The following is a 19,979-nucleotide window of genomic DNA, read 5'->3' on the forward strand; positions in this document are numbered from 1 at the left end:
TTGTTGTTGTTGTTGTTGTTGTTGTTGTTGTTGTTGTTGTTGCTGTTGTTGTTGTTGTTGTTTTAAATATGTTTAAATGGTACATGCAATCGATGATGGATATGTGAGAAATCCTTGAAAAAAAACATTTGGTAATTTTTCAACTGTATGTAGCTCCTTACCATTATTAGCTGTCATTTTTAAAAGTTACTTATCCAAGTGTAAGTCATAGTGATGCCAGACATAGTCAAAAGCAGTTGGTTCTCAATACTTAAGTTGGATTTCCTCCGCTTTTCCTTCATTGAAATGCTGCGGACAACCTTTAGATAACCTCAAAGGGCCAAACAGTCCTGACAACTCTGCTCTCAAATGACTCATTCTTTCAGTATTGTCTACTGGAACACCTGTTCACGTTACATTCATGCATTTGAGCTTGTTTATTTAAGTACAGAATTTCTTTCATTCATTCTCTTCACTCACTTGTTCCGGTTTGGGACAGTGGAGCCTTCATATGAACTACTTGTTAAACAGGTGAAGACAAATTCTTTATTTTAACTTTATTTTTAAATGTAAGAACAGGTAAAGTGATGTGCACAGGGAGAGTATACAAAACCCCAACAGCCTCACAAGGTCAAAGGAACTGACTCAATCGTCGTCCAGCTGTGAGGTGAGAGTGCAAACCATCGCACCACCATGCAGCCTACAAACAGAAACAAGTGAACTCAAGCAATTTCTAAGATGGCAAATCTATTTAAACATTCAACAACATCACACACATCACTCCAGCAATGTCAACGTCCAGTTACAATAGCAATGAGGAGAAAATGCAGAGGTTTCTATGTCAGCTGAAATTTGCTTTTACATAAGTAACTTCAAAATAACAAAGACGTGAAAAACCATTAAGATTAGTGAAATGAGCCGCAGAAATAAGTAGTCATAAAGCTTTAAAGGAAAAAAACCTAATCCTTTTAATTTAGAGGATATTCTCATGACATGTGGACCATTAGTAGCTGTCACTTTGTACAATGAGCCCATGTGAGGACTTGACAGAGAGGAATCCATACAATTAGGACTTGGCACAGTACCATGCAGACACTAAAGAAATGGGCAGGGCACTGGGAAACGCTTGAAAGAAAACATGTATCAACAAGAAGTTGCGGATCACGAGCAAACAAATGTTGAGTCTTCAAGCAACAGATAAGGCAGCGATTGGGATTTCAAGATTTTCCTATTATTATTATTAAACAGCCAGCAGTCTGTGTGTTTAAATTAAAACCAGAATGCTTCTTGGAAATGTAAGTGTGCAGTTCGAGTTGGAGCTGCTCTCCTCTGGCACATGAACACAACATGACTGGGTTACTTGTGGAATTCAGTTTTGTGGGAGATGAAAGGCAGGCGTAGCTTGTAAATCATTGGAGGGAGATGGAAAGAGTTTCTCAGGTGCCACATCTCAGCCAGTGCCGGGTCCTCCTTTCTTTTGTGGAGTGCGTTGCGGTGTTGCCCTGGGCTCACCTTGACAAGAATTGAATGATCAGATGCTCCAAGGTGGGGGTGACTTACATCAAACGTATCACACATTTGGCCCACAAAATTAGGTTAAGACTCCCCAAACGCGTCTCTCGCGTATTGACAGAAATGCTCTAGTAAATAGCAAGTGAAGTGCGACTCCCTCCATCTGAGATGTGTGTAGCCATGAGACGGAACTTGACACCGAGGCGCACAGAGCGCGAGAGATCAGGTTAGAAACATGCATCGCAACAGAACATCTCCAAATCGCATTCCGCATACTGAAATCTAATCCCGAGGACATCAGGATGTGTGACATAATCCCTAAGACATCTGAAAACTGCGCTCCTCCAAACAGGGCTCCAGGGGTGGTTTTGGAGAGATATGCGGACCTCTGTTACTCACTGTTTGCTCTTGCGAGGATCTATAAAAGAGGGGCGGACACCAACTGCCCCCAAACGTCAGAGCGTACTTCACTATAAATCTCTCCAAACTGCCCTCTGCGCGCGGTGCGGTGTTATGCGCAGACATCTGTCCTGCTTCAGTCCAATATGAGGACAGCGCGTGTGGAAACCCAGAGCTCCACAGACAACATTTGACCTAGAGGAAAATGGAGGATAAAATCTCGCATCTGTTTTGTTTATCATGACGATATTCAAAGTGAGTGTGATTCTGGATGTAAGAGTGTTTTAAGTGCTTTTTTTTTTTTTTCTTTATCGCGAGGGAGAGACGTTTTTGCGCCCTGGGAAACAAATATTGGACACCTTATGTGCTTGGAGACGCTGATGTCTTCATCGGTTCTCCCTTCAGTCGGAGATGGTGGATCTCTCTCGGATTCCCAACGTGGAAACGTAGCATCCAATTAATCAGCGACTGCAACTGTACCCCGCGAGGCGCAGTGGCACTTGGTCCGCTCTCCTCAACACCCACCTTTGGACTCCCAAGTGTGGAGAGACGCATGGTTTGGCGTGTGCGCCGGATCGGAATATGAGAAACATACCTGGCGCAGCATTTCAGCGTTTCTTTCGGCCTGGACACAAACTGAATTTAAACTCGTTTTGAGGAAATTATTTCATGTTGGAGTCGTTAAAGTGATTCACGCAGCTGAATCAGCTGGGGACACTAAATGAGTTGCGTTTTCTGTTTGGATTGTACCACCGGCAGCCGAGCGGATTTCAGGTCTGCATGGGCCATATTTAAGGTAAGTAAATCTTGATAGTTTTTAATTATTCCCTGTCGTGAAATACAACATTCGCGTCGTATTTATTCGGGTTGTCTGTGCGCAAAGAAGATCCATGCCTCACTTTTGTCAGTTAAATCAAACTGGGGGGAAAAATGCACCTTAAGCAATTCCAAAGACAGTTGTTAGGACTTTGCATGGTATGTTTCAGGGCCAGTATTTATCCATGCATGGCTGTTTAGATTTGCTGCAGACTCAACGTGCCAGTAGACAGAGTCACGTAAGCTTTGGGGATCGCCATCTGGCCAACCCACACCATTATTTAGGCTGTCGTTGCCAAAACGCTTTGGTGCGTGCTTTAACCAATGCATTTCTGTGCGTGGCGCACCCGACGCGCCTCATCCCAAGCAGAGAGAGAGTGCTCGGCTCCAGCCAATCTTATAATCCTAATAGGTTTGACCGTCAGTGCAGAATAAATGACTGTGCTTCTGGTTAGTCACAAATGCTGCTTTCTGTGACGTTAAACTTTTACGCGCACTTTTACGCACCCATCTGGAGTGCATTCCTCAATTTATTTGAATATTTTTTTGCGAGTATTTTGAAAATATGAAGTAGAATATAAGCCATTTTGAATTGTTCTCATTAGAATAACCTTGATTGACATGTTTACAGCAGACACGAGACAGAGAGAGAGAGGAGTGAGGATAAAAGCATCTTGACATGATGACACGGTTATTAATACAGAATGAGTCAGGGTAGATCTGGCCACAACACTGTTTCAAACACTTTGGTGACTTCATTACAAACTACAGTAGGCCAAGAGTCTGTCCCCATGTACATTGTCTATGGTTTATTTTTTTCCAATTAGAATTTTAATTTGATTTCAAATAAATTCTCCCCTCTTATTTTTTGCAGCTTTCTTCATAGGAACTGAGTCTAAGATGAAGTTATGGGATGTTTTGGCCACGTGTTTGTTGCTCCTGAGCTCTGTTGCTACACGGCCTCTCTATCACAACTCTCAGCCAGCCAAGAGGACTTACTTCCCCGGCAGCAACAGTGATTCTGCGTCCCGTTCTTTGGAGGACGACGAGCCATCGTTCCAGCGTGAAGACCACAACCTGCAGGAGATCTCCATGGAGGATCAGTGTAAGGAAGCCTGCATGCTTTCACAAGACCTTGCCATGTGCATCTGAATGGCCGTGAATTGCCTTGTATGAATGCCACATTATAAACATGCGCTGCTTCTGCAAAGAAGAAGAAAAAAGGCAACTCATCACAATTGGATTCAACAATGAATGGTTGAGTAAGTTTGCCTGTTTTGACAAAGGACACTTGAGATTTGGCTCATAAAAAGCTGAGTCCACACAGTGAAGAATCCTACCCTGATAAGGCTATCAGATGAAAGATCTTAATTTGTGTTTTATTGCCACCTCGAGTTGCATCATGCACATGTCAAAACAAAGCAGCAGCATGAATAAGAGCATGAACAGCTCCAGGAGGTCACTGGCAACATTTCCCCTTTGCTCCTTTGTTTATATTCACCTCTGCTTCCACACGACTTGACCTTTACCCATCTGCCAAAAACCCAGAAATCATAGTTTCATGGTTGAGAGAGCCCTCTGCAAACCCTGTCAGAGGATTTTTTTTTCTTCCTTCAGGCGAGAGGCTGGACAACACCGGAAAGTTTGAAGCACCCAGCGAGAGTTCTGTGTTTATGTTCATTTTAACAGCGACAGTGGGCAGGAATTTATTTTGTTTGGATCAATGTGACATTGTATCATCTTCACACAGAAGCAAACGCAGCCAAGAACTAGATAAGGAATGGAACATTTGGACAAGTGTTTGTCTCTGCCACCTCATATTCTGTTTGGACCATGGTGAGATCATTGATCTGCTATATAACCCGAGACCATAGTTTCAATTGAGGAAGGGTCGTTTAGTTTTTATTTTTCTGTCATATATTCCAAGATGAGACTCACACATTTTTCCGTCTAAAAATCAGTTAAAAATTTATCTTTTTTCATTTTTTTCTCTACTAGTATCACTTTAAATATAGAGCATAATTTGCACCATGAATTGCTCCCTTGGCTGCTACAGGTCGAGTCTGTCAGCAGGTGTAGACTGTGGCCAGCCCGCCTGTCAGTTGACACACAATGGAAGGTGTCTAAATCAAAGGGTAGGTGTGTCTAAACAGATTGGCCCAAGCTCAACCTGATACACAAGTAGCGTTGGCCAATCAGCTGTGGAGCGCAGACGGATCAGGTGTCCTGTGCTTTGCCAGGGGAGCAGGTAAAAGAAGAGAGATAGGTGACACTGCGGTGCAAAGGCGGCGTTAACCACAATGCCACCTGCCAGGCCTCGCACTCCGCTGCCCCTGAGCGCTCGATACGCACGCAGAATGACAGCACCCATCCATCACATGCAACCACACAGACTCGCACAGGTAATCCAATCAGAATTTAACAAATTGAGTCATTTAAGAACAAATATGTCTTGGTGATCTTCACGTGTATAGTCCACTGGTGCCGAACCTGCAGGCGCTCAAGTAGGAGACACGTTACTCTATAATTGAATCAACATGTAACACAGGAGGGTCCAAGACATTCAGTCAGTCCTCATCGCTCCTTGCAGCAGATGGTGAAGAGCTGTGCTGGTGCATATTTCCAGTTTCCAGCAGATTGCAGTCTGCTTCTTCTAAATGACTCCAAGCATATGATTTGCTTTTATTAGCCCTTTGAAGTATCCGCATTCCAAAACGACATCCATCAACTATTTGAATGCATCTTCGCATGAGGTGTAATTGGTCTGCGCCTACAGTGTCAATACTGGCAGTTCCTGTGTGAACAATCGCCGGAGTTAACCTTTAAAAGAGCTCTATTATGGGGTTTCATACACATGCTTTTTTTAAAATATTATTCAAGACTCCCCTGCAAAAAATGACATTGATTTTATTGCTCGATCATTCAGTTTAATTGTTCACAATGAAAAAATAAACCTTTCTGTTCTTTAAGTAGAATGAATTATCCACTCAAGTTTTTTTTTTTTTTTTTTATCTGCACCACAGAAAGCCCCAAAGCATGACTGAAGTATTTTCCCATCCAGCTCCTTCTGGTAATGGTGTTGACATTTGGCGAATTAACCCAGAACGTGGAGGTATTTACTTATTGCATTGAGTGGAAATTCCACAAACCATCACTTTTACTTACCGTTACTTTACCGTCACAAGACTGGAGACTCCATCCTAGTTGATGAGGTAAAAAGCAGGACAGGTTATTATCAGTCTATTATCAAGGTAAAACAAAAAGAAAGCATGTGCAACAACATGACCACTGCACCATTCTGTATACAGCGCATAGGATTTCACAGCAGACTCAATAGGTTGTTCCAGAGCAGTGTCTGTGGTGACCGGACATCTTTTTATGCAAACCTGGTTTCAACCGAGTGTTCACAGCAGACTGTAGGTTCAGCTTTAACTTCAAAAGAGTCACCTCAGTATACACTTAATCTCAACATTAAACACCCAACACTAAAATGGTACAAGTGAGACAGAAAATACAGGAAAGGTGCACAATGTGTTCTCTTTGATCAAATCCAGAAGTCAATGACTGCAATGTGATCTATCCGAAATCGTGTCTGCTGTTACGTTTTGAGCCTCTCTACTTCTTTTCTGACTAAAACAAATATCAAAAGTGAATTGACAACACCCTCTGACCTTCAGCCTCCAACTCATCCCCTAACAACCGTCTTGGAAGGAGTTAAAGCAGGACACCTGCATATGTACGACTCCGCATTCCTCCTGTTGGGACTAATTTGTCCCGTTTTTGATCTGCAAGGTTTCTAGTATTTATGGAGATAGTGTGTATTTGTGTCAGTGCATGTTTTTCCAAGGCCAGCTATGCAAACTGACATCAGTAACAATGCATGTCTCGCTTTTCTGCACAAATGACACCTCAGTCTATGTTTAGATGTTTAGTTGAGCTCTTCCTTCTTCTGTGTATTTATAGTTTGACATTTTAGGGGAAACAAGTTATTTGTCTTTGCTGCAGAGAATATGATGTAAATTTGATGCATACGTATGCACAAAAAGACAAAAAATGAATAAATTCCACACAAACTCTAGCTCAAGTTAATTTCGTAAAAAGACAAATATTGAATTTTATTCTGACATATAAGATAAATCCTGATATTTACACATCTTTTGAGGTGCGAGTAAGCAACATTTCGATTGTGCCGTTTCACCCTGACAGGATGAGCTTTCTGCTCATGATTGTGTTCAAATGTATTGTTCTAACTGTGCAAAGTTTTCACACCCATCCTGTACCCCTGCTATGCTTGATTTGCTTCAATTCCCACGAGGACATTTACATTTTTTTATCCTGTCTGCTCATGCGGCCGTTCAAAACGGTAAATAATTAAATACATTGTTGTCAATGTCTGTACTGGTGACAAATCTGCATTTCACTGGCTTTAGCCTTCATGCCAAGATGATCATCTTAAATTGAGCTTGAAAACTAAATCTGTTGCATGTGTGTGTGTGTGTGTGTTCTCTTCCAGATGACATCGCAGGTCCCTATCCAGAGCAGTTTGATGATGTCATGGATTTTATCGAGGCGACCATCGGCAGACTCCGGAGATCATCAGAACCCAGCGGGGGCTCGAGGGGAAGGAGGCAGCAGAAACAGAGAGGAGCAGCAGACACAGGAGGTGCGAGAGGCGAGGGCAGAGGACACAGCGACAGGAGGCGGGGCCGGGGCCGAGGGGGGAGCCGTGGCGGCAAAGGGGGCCGAGGTGAGAGGGGGAAGGAGAGGATATCGGTTCAGAGTCGAGGCTGTTTGCTGAAGGAGGTCCATCTCAACGTGACGGATTTGGGGCTGGGCTACCAGACTAAAGAGGAGCTCATCTTTCGGTACTGCAGCGGCCCCTGCGTCGAGGCGGAGACCAACTATGACAAGATCCTGAACAACCTCACGCACAACAAAAAGCTGGACAAAGACACGCCCTCTCGCACCTGCTGTCGACCCATCGCATTCGACGATGACTTGTCTTTTTTGGACGACAATGTGGTGTACCACACGCTGAAGAAACACTCGGCTAAGAAGTGTGGCTGCGTCTGAGGGAAGTCACATAAATGGTGGAAAAATCAAGTCCCGGCCAGCGTCAGCGGACTAAGGATAAACTGTACGAGTGGTGCTGCAAAGTGAGGGATTACTGTTGGACTTTTTTGTTGTTGTTGTTTTTGGTTTTTTGTCGATAGTTATCGGAGGAGCTACAGGTGAGTAGAGTAACACCACCTGAAAGACACTGGAACAGCCGTCCAAACGCAAACTGTACATTTACCCTCGACAGTCCGACTTGCAGATCCTCCGACGAGCATCCGATCGGCTGTTTAGACACTTGCAAAAATGTATCAGGTTTGCAAAAGATTACATACTGTTACACTTCCAGATGTGCTGACTGTACGGTCGAAAAAGTTGAGTGTTTAAAAAAAAAAAAAAAAAAAACCCCAAACAAAAATCCTAACTTGGCTCTAAAATAATTAATTTCCAAGGAGCACCCTTTTTTTTTTTTTTTTTTTTTAAATTTGCTGGCGTTTAAGACTGCAGAAAAATCGAGAGGTTTCAGTAGCTTTTCCAGTTGCAGTTTAAATGATTTCCACTGCATAAGCTGGTTGTCGACATTTATGTTCAGAGCAAAGGAACCACATTGAAGTTCTGCAAAGTCTATATTTAGTGCATCTGAGTAAAATCTGATCCAACATATACAGACATATATATATATATATAAATATAGATATATATATGTATATATATAAGCGTGTGTAAGAAGAATATTTATTGAAATTGAATTAAGTTATTGTTATTTATTTCTATCCATTTTATGAAAAAAGTTTTTCTTTTTTTTTCTCTCTTTTTTTTCTTATTTATTTAAAAGCTTTGTTTGTCTTGGATGGTGCCAAAGTGCGGACGACTTTTCTCATACAAAAAGGTCGCAGGACAGGTAAACTGCCCCACACATGCTTGTTTTGCTTATTAATGTCACCGAGGCTGTGTTCACACAAACCGTGTGGTTACCAGGTCTGGACCAAAAAGCGATGAAAAAGACGGCTACATTTCATAGTTCTCATGCTGAATTCAGCCCGATTTTATTTTTTAAACATGCTAACAAGTGACACATGACACTTTTAATACATGAAATAACTTGATTAATTTCCATAATTAATTTAATGTGCAGATTTATATGTATTTCTGATTCTTTTCAAATATTATTTGGCCCTCTTTTGTGAATACTGCATTCATACATGGGTCAAAACCCACCAGGGCTCATTTGGAATTACACCATGGTCTTTTTGTTTGGCAGTATTCAACACTTCCATAAATAAACTGCATTAACAAACAAACCATACCACATTATGCTTCAATCCAACCAAACTAGCCAAGTGTGGACACAGCCTGAGACACCAGGGTTTCTCATTTCATGTCCAAACGATCATCATTCGCTATTACATTGAGGTTGGACGGACAGACAGATGGAGGAGGGGACCAATAGAAGACTTTTGATAGGATTGAACTCTTGCTTTCAAGTGCTTTGAGGGACAGCGGGATAAGTGCACATCATTTTCACCAACGTGACCACATTACCAACTTCAGCTTGCTCCTCAGTGCGCCTCCAATTCACAAACATCCCTTCGTTATGCTTTACGATGAAGCAAATTACAGCTGCTGTGTAGTTTTTAGGCAGGTTTCAAGCTATCAATCCGAGACAGATGTAGAGGCACGCCAGCCAGAAGCCACGACACCATTTAATTAAAATCCGAAAATCAACTTGTGTGTGGTGGCCCCGTAAGGATCCGCTAGTGCCTTTGAGGATCCATTCTTGAAGTCACCGTACAGGCACTGCTAGAATGCCCGCCTATCAGGCTGCGTTATCTGAAACCTCACTCTGGCCCTCCACCAAGTCTGAGCAAAGGCTTTGCAGCGGTTACTGTCCCAATAGGCTTTAAAGTTCACGGGACTGCCTGTGTTTCTGTCTGAGCTGACAGACAGGTCTTATTCCCTCAAAGGGGATTTGAAAGTGATCCTCTGACATGAGTCTTAACCAAATATCCCCGCTGGCAAAGGCAATTTAAGGAAGATCGAGCTACTGTTAGTGGCTGTTGTCGTGCAACTGATGTAAAATATCTTGAGAGTAGACATTTCGACAAAAGGCCGTGTTTTGGAGTTACTGAATGAAGATGGCGGGCTTGGCTCAAAAAAAGAAAAAAAAGCTTTCAACGTGCAATAACCTGTTCAACCGAATTCATCCTCAAAGTACAGCAGAAATATACATCCAGGAAAAAAGAAAAAGCAGGGGGCTGTTTAAAAGCATGTTTCTGTGCACGGTGAGGGGGTCGTTTTAAGTGGAACAAAGAGAGCCCTCGTGTAGGTCTTGATGTTAGCACGGATTAGGGACCAAGGTATCTGTGCCCACCCAGCAGCAAGCAAGCCAGCTTTACGGTGTAATCCCCCCGCACAGAACAAATCCACTGCATCAAGCTGAATTTAGGCCAAACACTACACAGAGAGGATGAAGAAAAAAAAAAAAACAACAACTAGCCTTTATCACAGCATACTTCATCAATTGGATCATCTTCCCCTTTAACAACTGATTCGTGCATAAGCTTTTCCAGATGAGAATGTGCAGTTAGGAGACTTCCCAGAAGTCTGGGAGCAGCGCGCTACTCGTCGATACCATACATTAAAGTGTGTAAACTGTGACCACTCGCCCTCTCGTCTTCACGACCGTTTGCTCAACAGTTCATTGGTTCTCTAGATTTCATGCAAAGAAGAAGGAAAAAAAAAAATAAAATACCCCCTCAGTGTTAATATTGGGAGAAAGGAATGCAAATGCTGTCACTCCGTTAACATCTTTGTGAAAAAACAAACTGTCATGTCATGTTTTGTGTTACAGAACCAAAGCTCTCGGCAAACTTTATTTTTGTACAATATTCATTTTATAACTTTTTACAGAATTAAACTTGTTTCTATTAAATGAATGTGTCTCCTGGTATTGTGCGGTGTACAGCTGTCCAACAAAGGGCAGATGGTGCTAATTTGCTGGGACGTGTTTACACGACTATCATCTAAAATTGAAGATGAAAATTGGCATTGAATGGAGAAAGTTGAGGACATTGGAGAGGCTGGCCTCTCCGCTGAGATATATCGCCTTCTATTCTGCCTTGTTGAACGAGAGCCCAAGGTCATACAGTAAACAAAAGCGAGCAGTAAAGAGCCACCAAGTTGTAAATCAGGGCACTCAGGAATGTTTCCACTAGAGTGAAGAAGATGTAAATGCTGATGAGAAAATGGCAGAGGTACACCCTCTCGAAGCAGAAACGATGGTATAGCTGAGGTTCACGATGAAGTTCACGATGTTTTCTTTTGTCTGAATCAAATCTGACATGTTTGAAAGCAAATCTCAAGTTTTGTGTGAAAATGAATAGTCAAATCTTCTAATCAAGCTAAGTTAGATATATTGAACCAGAGGAGTGCACATGCTTCTCATGGTTTAACTTCTAAACGTTCTTCACATGAGAGTAAATGTGAGCTCAATTGACAAACAACTCTTTACTTGTGAATCAAATGTCTTTAAATTACCACATTGGGTCGCCTAACGACATTTATTACTTTGCACTAAAGCTTACTTTCTATTTCTACTCTCTATTACTGTGCTTTGAAAATGCAACCCTATGATCATGACAATTATCTTTTTTTTCCTCACAATTGGAGGTTCATGGCAAAACTTTATAACCAGAGCAACAATTTAAAATCTCTCATTCTCCTATTTTGAGTCTAAAAAATGTGAATCAAGTAGCTGCAACATGTTGCATCATCACAACGAACATTGTTTCTATCTGAGTAACAACTAACGTCTGGCTTTCAGACATGGATGCCACAAGTTGGATAATAGTCATTTATTTTGGCCAACAACTTAATTTGTTTATGTCATTTAAATCTCTACCTACAGGCCATAGTTTTAGCTCCATCAAGAGATTCACTTTTCCTACTACTGTTTCACAACTTGGTGGAAAGACCCACTGAATCAAAGTGGAGTCACTGCTCGCCTCCCGCTGCTGCCTGGGAATTGTTCTCCTGAGGAGCGTGACGTCAGCTTCGCCCCACGAAGCCCATCTCTACTTACTTATGCTCTTAAATCCATCCTTCATTGTTTGGGTCCTTCCATATTTCTTGTTCTGGTATGTCTTTGTCTCATATTTTACGGCCACAGGATGTTTGCCAGCACACATTTAATTGTCTTCTCGTAATTTTGGTTGGGTTAAAAAAAAAAAGATTGCTCCTACGGTTTCACCCTTTGAAAGACAGCGAGGAGAAACACAAGCTATATGACACATGTGGCGTTTAAGACTGAGACCTATCGTGTACTTGAAACACAATATCGGAGGATAACATATGGGGTGAAAATGGCACATTTATGGGTCAAATCCTGGCTGTTGTAATGATGGGACATTTTTAGATTTCTTTAGCGGAACGCAACTTCTCGTTTCACTTGAAAAACAACGAGCGCTCAAATCAAGCGTGCTGTTGTGATCAGAAGTTACATTCCAGAGAGAGATACAGAAAAGCAGCATGGCTTTCATTAAAACTTTATATTGAGGTTTCTTTCTGTCAGTTTAAGTGTTTTTGACAGTGCACAAGTCGTTGGAGAGATTCACGACACGAGATGTTTTTTTTGTTTTTATTGATATTTCTAAGACGCATATGTAAAAGTGTAAAAGTAAAGGTGCCTCAGTAAGCTTGATGATATTTAGAATTGGATTTTGACCAATAAACTAAACCAGCTTCCTTCAGAGGAAATTAAATGCATCCATTAAGGGAAAAAAAACCAAACAAAAAAAACTCCAGTTCACTGACCTTAAAATGCGGGTGAATAACACAAGATCAAGAATTCAATTTAAAACAAAACCATGACTCATCACTGAATGTCTTTAATAGCTGTGGTAAATGTAGCCTGTATGAAGCGGTGAGTCACAGCAGCCGGCGACTGATGCCGGGTGTCCAGGTTTGACTTACTGCCTCACAGAAAAGGTATTAAAACCGAAGTATTCCTTTGATCAACTGGTAAAACACATGTCAGTCTACTCCACTCTGGGTAAAACACATCACAGTTTCACAATAAGAGCAGAAATCCCTTTATTCACGGGGTTGAGCTGGAAAACAGGGCGCACACAAATAACTAGAATACCTGTGAGTGTTTGATGAATCACAACTAAAAAATGTCCATCTTAAAAGCTGTCAAAGTTTAAGAAACACTCCATCTTTTTTGTACTGCTTGGCTATTTCTGTTCTAGTAACTTTCAAACTGCTCTTTATTGTGATAAACAACTCCAGACCGCGAAATCTGGAGCCGATTTATGAGGCATTAGCAAACTCTGGAGATGTGGGGTGAGAGGACAATGGAAATGATGAAAATAAAAGTCCTTATAATCAAAACAGACTTAAATAGCCAAGTTCTTCCAGTGGCTTGTGAATTACAACGCAGACAGGATATTCCTGTAAAAACATTTTATTTCCACAGTTTGAACAAAAAAAAAGAAAGAGAGAGAGAGAAGTCTACTGTGTATATGAGCTTCGCTTCAACACTGAAGCAGGCGAACAAAGATTCTGTAAATATACGCTCAGTGATATTACCACAAGGAGGACAAATTAGGAACCTAACTGATGCTCCTATGCACATTTTCTTACAGCCCATGTTCTGTTATTGACTGCTCACCCCGTCTGCTATCCTATGACGGCTGTCAGATTTTGCGTTTTTTCCACTCTGGTTCTTTCTCGGCTTCTTCATCCTCCTCTGATTCCTCCGCAAACATTGGCTCTGGCTGGGTTCTGCGGGGATTAGGGAGAACGAGAAATGGTTTAACTGTTTGCTTTTTTCTGACTGCTTCACAGCAACACTGTGGAGTGTGTTCAGAGGAAAATAAAGGCGGACAACAGTTATGAAGCGAGACATTGAGCTTGACATTATCGTGTTCGTGCTTCAGACTAATTTCTGATACACAAAACAGACGAGGCTTCATCGAGATCACGCTGCAGATAACGCGGTAGAATTCAAGGCAGCTCAGTTAATGCTGTGTGCTGCTTTGAAAGTTCATTCTGTCTGCTATATGGTGTTATGCACTCAAAAGGTCCAACTTAAGGACTGTGCAATCGATCCTATACATAGAAGAAAACAAATCTAGCTCTGCTCAGCATGTGTTTTTAATTTACAGCCAACAGAAAGATTTAACACACAGGAATTGCAGCTAAAGGCTGCCGACCTGTTTGTAGAGGCTCGCCACTTTGTTTCAAGTTAACGTAGATGTGAGACTCTGACAGCAATCTGAAACTGTCTGATACTCTCCCTTTCTGTACTTTCAGGTGTCTACCTGTATTTATGTCACAGCAGTACAACAAAAAAAGCCAAAATAACATCTCAATGCCACGAGTAGTTTCTAGCAGCGTCAGCTAATGAGGTCAAAAATGACAGTGGGAGGCTGAGTGAAGAAAGAGACCGTCAGATGGTTGCAATTTTGGTTATAAATGTTTCTTTTTCCTCTCTTACTGTTTGTATGCCGGCGCAACCCAGTATGGGTTCTCCTGTGCGTCCTTGGCGTGGCGTAGGATGGCCTCTCGAGGGTTGCTGTCATCTGTTTTATCTAAAGCAATGTTCTTCACGATGAACGAGGACAAAGTGCCACCGTGAGCCGCCACTCTTCCTCCTCGGCCTGTCGGGACACATCATCACTGCGTTAGACGCCGTTCAACTTCACGGTGACGGGGGGGGGAAAAAAACACAAGACGTTTCTGGAAGTGTGGCTCTTCTTGTTCACAACTGGAGGATTTAATACACGAGTTCACAAATTCCAACATAAGCCTGACCTTGACCGATCAAGAGCAACTTGACCTATCGCTCCGCTGTTGGGATTTAATGTTGTGCAACATCATCTATTATCTCCTATAATCTGCTGCATTACAGTGACATGACCTGACGTTAAAGATGGATGAGCAGCAGAGCAGTGGTTGGCACTGTAGAGAGAAGGTCCCCCGTTTCGAGGCCGGGGTGACCTTTGGCGGGGGGGGGGGGTTTGCATGATCTCCCATTGTATGGCTTTTCTCTAGTATTGCAGTTTTCTTCGACAGACCAACGTGTGGTTGAGGTTAAATGGTGATTCGAAATAGCCAGTTGAATGTGAGCACGTGAGTGTCCTGTGAAGGACCGGTGACTTGTCCAAGATGTGTGTTGCCCTTGATAAATCATCTGCCGTGATCTCCGAAAGAAAAGTAAGTTGTATGAAGTGGTACTGAAGATTTAGTTTAGATATTTCTGATGATCCATGAAGATTGGATGATGGAAATACTTGACGTGGGACTCGGGCACATGCATGGTCTATAAACCTGAAAATGTGTGTTAAAACCATTCGATTTTTCTGGACAATGTATGCTTTTCTTTTTTTTTTTTTTTAATTAACTTAAATTTCAGACCATTTGATATTTTCTGAACCAATTGCGTCATTGTTCAACTGTGAGAGAAGCATTATCTTATTCATCAAACACAGAAATAAAATTAAATGATTTTGTTTTTACACAATTACATTTCTTATAATAGTCCATTATGTCGTACATAAAATGTTTCCATCATTTTAAAGCACAGTGGGATATACAGAAAAATGCTGTCAGCACTTTTCTTGAATTATCAGATTACAAGCTTTTTATTACTTTTGGTTCTGAACACAGTCACTGTAGCCGCTTAGGAAACATGAAAAAAACTAAACAACAAAACATTAAAGCTTCACTCTTTGTTGTAGTTATGGTGCGTCTACGCCGTTGCCAGATTTGACTACACTTATGGAACTGCTGGGGGAAACAAAACTTCCGGCTTACCAAAGGGGACATCTTAAAAGGATCAGGGATGGGATATGCACACATGCGCACATAGTTGGAGCGTGCAGGGACTTCCTGTTGTAGCCGGGCTGTGAGCTTGTTTGGGGATTTCGAAGCAACTCTTTCCATTGCTTGTAAGCATCGAGTCAACCACTGAACGTTACCTTGCACTTATGAGAGGTGGCTTCACTCACAGGATAAACAAGGCCAGGACAGTCTGTAATCCCACAAAAGCCACTGAGATGCTAGACCTGTTTTCATGAAATGGACCAAACATTTTCATTTGCAGACTATTCAATTTACTTTTGCACCATGCTTTTGGCCTATGTGACAGTACGTGTTTGTATACTTTGATACAAGCCCACGCAGAAGAACCGACTGCAACAACGCAAAGTATTTTAATGACTAACAATTTCACTGTGAGTAATCCGGGTGAGATTGTGTTTATTACCTGATTTTTATTACTGCTGCAATTAAGCCAAATACCCTTCCTTTGAAAGAAGCAATGTATGAATTTTGGTTCTGTTACAGCTAAAGAGAGAATGCAACTCGGCTGCTCCATCTCAAAGTCGCCCCGAAATTATGTGATCCTCATGTTTGACTTGGCTCAGTTTTACGCTGGATGCTCTTCCTGAAACAACCTGGGTATTTGGAGGTTGAGGGTTTTGCTCAGGGACCAACAGCAGTGGTCTCTCAGGAGGATTTAAACCAGGTCAACTTGTTATTACAAACTGTCTTCCCTAACATCTTCACCAGAACTGCTCCGAACTATTTTGTTAAATAGATAATTCAATAAATATTGCCTTAAATGACAAACCAAAGGTGTTATTGGATATTTAAACTTTCTTACCTTGAAACTTTTGAATGTCAGCATTGATAAACAAGGTGAAATACCTTATTGTATACAAGAAAATGTTGGACAATGTCCAGCTTTACGGTGTAAAGCGTAAGAGTTGGGGGTGAAAAAAGTTGTATCAAAACAGTAAATGGGACTAATTCCTCACAAACTTTCTGAAAAACATGGTTTCCAACCTTAATTTTCCCGGAGCCACTCAGATTACCTCCTCTCACATCTCTGATTTGTCAAAATATTTTTGCAAGTCTGTTCTAGATTCTAAAAAGTGGCTTCTTATGGTTTTCTGTGACGTGCAAATCCAATTTCAACAGCCTCAGAGCAGCCGGTGCTTTAACCCAATGCAGTGATTTCAGCATCATAAGTTGGAAACCACTACTACACCCTACCGATTACAAATGTACTCCAAAAAATAAGTAGGTTACTCTAAACAGGACTTGCTGGAAGCCTCGGGGCAGTTATGAGAAATAGTGTATCATCTCAATCACGAGTTTTATGTGTCAAGTCTATATGATTATGTATGTGCCGCCACTTAATTTTTCAAATAAAGAACATCAACCAGATGTTCTGAATGAAAGTTCGAACAAGTTCAAAATCCTCCACATGCAACAACTATTTCTATTATCATGTATTCTGTTACTGTCATTAACTCAATATAATTGGTTTTAAAGAAACGGAAGAAACATGGAAGTTACTGCATAGACTCATTTTTTCAGGCTAAAAGATGTTTTTTAAATCTGACCAAAAAAGTAACATCCCCGTGGAGCCATGACATTGTTGCAAGTGCACAGTGCCAAAAGAGTAAGTGGGAGAGAAAAAAAATCCAGAGAGAGAGAAAAAAAAAAAAAAAAAAAAACTTGTAGCAATGAGCCAGCTGGAATTAAAAAAAAAAGAAAGGCAGTAGAAATTGTCCAGTATCTTGAATTAGGGCTTTGTATAGGTTTGGTATTCACGATCGTGTGTATTTTAGTAAAAAAATATAAACACTTCAAACGTGGATTACAATAAGAGCTCACAATGTTGCATTATATCTCAGCTGTTCAAAGATGTGAGGCAGCAGCAGACGGCAGTGGATACTCCAGTGGCCAATTGGGAGCTTCAACATCAGCTGGATTGCATAACACAGCACAAAACAATCGTCGATTTGCACATGTGCTTCAAAAGTTATGGTCTGGACTCATAAAGGACTTCAAAAACAGCTGCAGAACTGCAGCAATATCTAATTAGTCTCCTCTTGTTTGAATGACTGGATTTGTGTGGGTTTTTGTTGTTCTTGTGGTTTTTGAATGCTCATTAGTTGTTTCCCGGGTACTTAGACTCCAGACACTAAAAATCACATTCATACTTTTTGTGTCTCATTGAATGTCATTTTTTGCTTATAGAAGCTCAACAAACACATCAACAAAACTCGATACTATATACAGTATTTAAAAAAAAGGGGGGGAGGGGCATGTTACCTGGTCCGGACACAGGGGGCTCAGGTTTGTGGGATTTTCTCGGGTCCAGTCGATCCTTCTCCAGCTGTTTGCGCGTACTCCTCTGTCGGGCCTCTCTGAACATGGGCAAGGCGTGAGCTGGAGACACACGGAGTAAACAGGGATAATCGAGTTGCTTAGGTAACAAAGATCAAATGACACCAACACACAAATAAGCCGTCGGGGCACCTGGCGAAGTGCCCCGTGTCTGCAGCCTGAATCTAACTAACACATTCAAACCTGCTACCACACATTGCAGAAGACATAAAGCATTGTGGAAAAATCTAACACACTATCTGCTGAGTGTGCACAAACTACAGATAACCCCTTGAACCACTTTCCAGAAAGGTTATGACTATGCTCAGAAAACACTATTTGTTTCAAAAGAAACTACTTGTTTTTAAAACGCTGGTCAAAATCAAAACTCTTGCATCTGCGACTTACTATCATTCCATGACTAAATTATTAAGCACACAACCACAGGGCTTTAAGCAGGTGGCAGGTTTTCCAAGGTTTGGCTGACCTTTACAGGATTGTGACTTCCTCGCATACAAACCCCTTCTCCTGACATTTATTTAACTTCATTAGAAATGGGAAAAATGGGGTGTTAGCAGATTTCTAACAGAAACTTAGAAGAATGTGAATAATGCCGCACTTTAACGCACAACATTGCTTTAGTCGGTACACCAGACTCAATATTGACAACGTGTATACGTTTAATCTTTAATATGTTATATGTTATTAGAAGAGTCATCAATCATGATCAATCTGGCGCTTTAAAATTTGATAAACAAGACCCCGGTTGACCTCAGGCAGAATCACTCTCCTCGTCTACTCTTTCTGCAGTAATGCACACCAGCATATTCATTACATGTTTAGATTTAGAAGATCACTCCGCCACCTTTCACACTTTCGTGAACACCATCACAATAAAAGGCCCCTAGCACTTAAAACCACAAGTGCAAGAGGGAACGGTTGCATGATAAAGTGCAAACGAGTGGCCTCAAATGTGTGCGGCGGAGACAGAGCGTGTGTGAGCAGCGGTGTCAAAGAGTGTGTGCTGCTCTTATCCTCAGGGGTTAGAAAAAGACGCTTTAGTAAAGCACGGGATAAAGTGATTTTCCATTCAGGAGCCCTGTCCCTGTTCAGAGGTAATTCTTTCTCCTCCATGCTACATTAAGCAAAAAGGTTACTGTTAACAGATTCCCTCGCTTTTCTCAATGGGCCATCACATGCTTCCTGTCCCTTCTAATTTTCCAGTGCCAGGGCATCAAGTGCGTCACTCGCCACTTGTTGCAGTCAAATGCCTGCCTACTTTACACCTTGTTGGCATGGCGATCAAATCACATGATGCCTCTGAAAAGGCTGCACTCGTCGAAACAAATAAATTGCCTCTGAATTGGGTCTCGGGAGCCAATCAGGTGGAGCCGTGCCGGGAGCCGCTCCATTCCTGGAGGTTCATGACTTCAGTCCGGGGGCAGGAGGATGTGTGAGACACGCACAAAAGAGATGATGGCCTCGTGTGTTGGAGATATGATGGGATGACAGGTAGGGTGGTGTGTGTGTGTGTGTGTGTGTGTGTGTGTGTGTGTGTGTGTGTGTGTGTGTGTGTGTGTGTGTGTGTGTGTGTGTGTGTGTGTGTGTGTGTGTGTGTGTGTGTGTGTGTGTGTGTGTGTGTGTGTGTGTGTGTGTGTGTGTGTGTGTGTCTGGTTAGACGAGCAGCTGATCACGCCGGCAAGAGGTGGGAGAGGAGCCTGTCCCCGGCGTGATACCGGCATGATGGGGGGGCCCACATGGCTGTCGCGTGGCATAGTGCCCTACAGCGGTCGATAAGATCATCCCATTAATGGGCCGGTCATTCCTTGCAAAGCTACTGAACAATAAGTGGCTCTGACGATTTGTGTTGCATGAAAAGAAAAGTAAGTTACAGATAGAAGGTGAGCTTAAACGGGTATTCTTTTGATATTCAAAGCATGCTTCACAGGATTTCTTATAACGTCGACCCTCCTAATCCTTTCAGTGGGATTCAACCAATATGTGAAATTATTTGCTTTGCATGCCAGTGTGAGGAA

General features: G+C 41.9%; 2 protein-coding genes across 3 annotated transcripts in view; one reads left to right on the forward strand and one right to left on the reverse strand.

Annotated features, from left to right (window-relative positions):
• The first annotated feature begins 2,336 nt into the window (after positions 1–2,336).
• On the forward strand, positions 2,337–8,057 carry gdnfa (glial cell derived neurotrophic factor a). The gene is made up of 3 exons (XM_080509709.1): positions 2,337–2,686; positions 3,581–3,811; positions 7,220–8,057. The coding sequence occupies exons 2-3, from the start codon at positions 3,607–3,609 to the stop codon at positions 7,777–7,779; spliced, it is 765 nt and encodes a 254-aa protein (XP_080365835.1). The 5' UTR covers positions 2,337–2,686; positions 3,581–3,606; the 3' UTR covers positions 7,780–8,057.
• A 4,481-nt stretch (positions 8,058–12,538) lies between these two features.
• The window catches only part of wdr70 (WD repeat domain 70), a 41,457-nt gene continuing 34,016 nt past the window's right edge, over positions 12,539–19,979 (reverse strand). The window contains exons 16-18 of one of the 2 annotated variants that reach the window (XR_013936950.1): positions 17,890–17,984; positions 14,261–14,423; positions 12,539–13,545 (exon numbers count right to left, since the gene is read on the reverse strand). Coding sequence is in view for 1 of the 2 variants with exons in the window: in XM_080510284.1 (XP_080366410.1) it covers positions 13,458–13,545; positions 14,261–14,423; positions 17,890–18,006 (368 nt within the window). In the remaining variant the exon portion in view is untranslated. Of the gene's footprint in view, positions 13,546–14,260; positions 14,424–17,889; positions 18,007–19,979 lie in introns of both variants that reach the window. The other variant, XM_080510284.1, reaches the window with a different exon arrangement.

This window comes from Blennius ocellaris (assembly GCF_963422515.1).
Source record: "Blennius ocellaris genome assembly, chromosome: 15".
In the NCBI taxonomy this organism is placed as follows: domain Eukaryota; kingdom Metazoa; phylum Chordata; class Actinopteri; order Blenniiformes; family Blenniidae; genus Blennius; species Blennius ocellaris.

Bases quoted from the DNA above. Each gene is read 5' to 3' on its own strand.
- gdnfa (XM_080509709.1), top strand. From the start codon at position 3,607: ATGAAGTTATGGGATGTTTTGGCCACGTGTTTGTTGCTCCTGAGCTCT. The intron at 3,812-7,219 runs GTAAGGAAGCCT...GTTCTCTTCCAG, and splicing joins GATCTCCATGGAGGATCAGT to ATGACATCGCAGGTCCCTAT.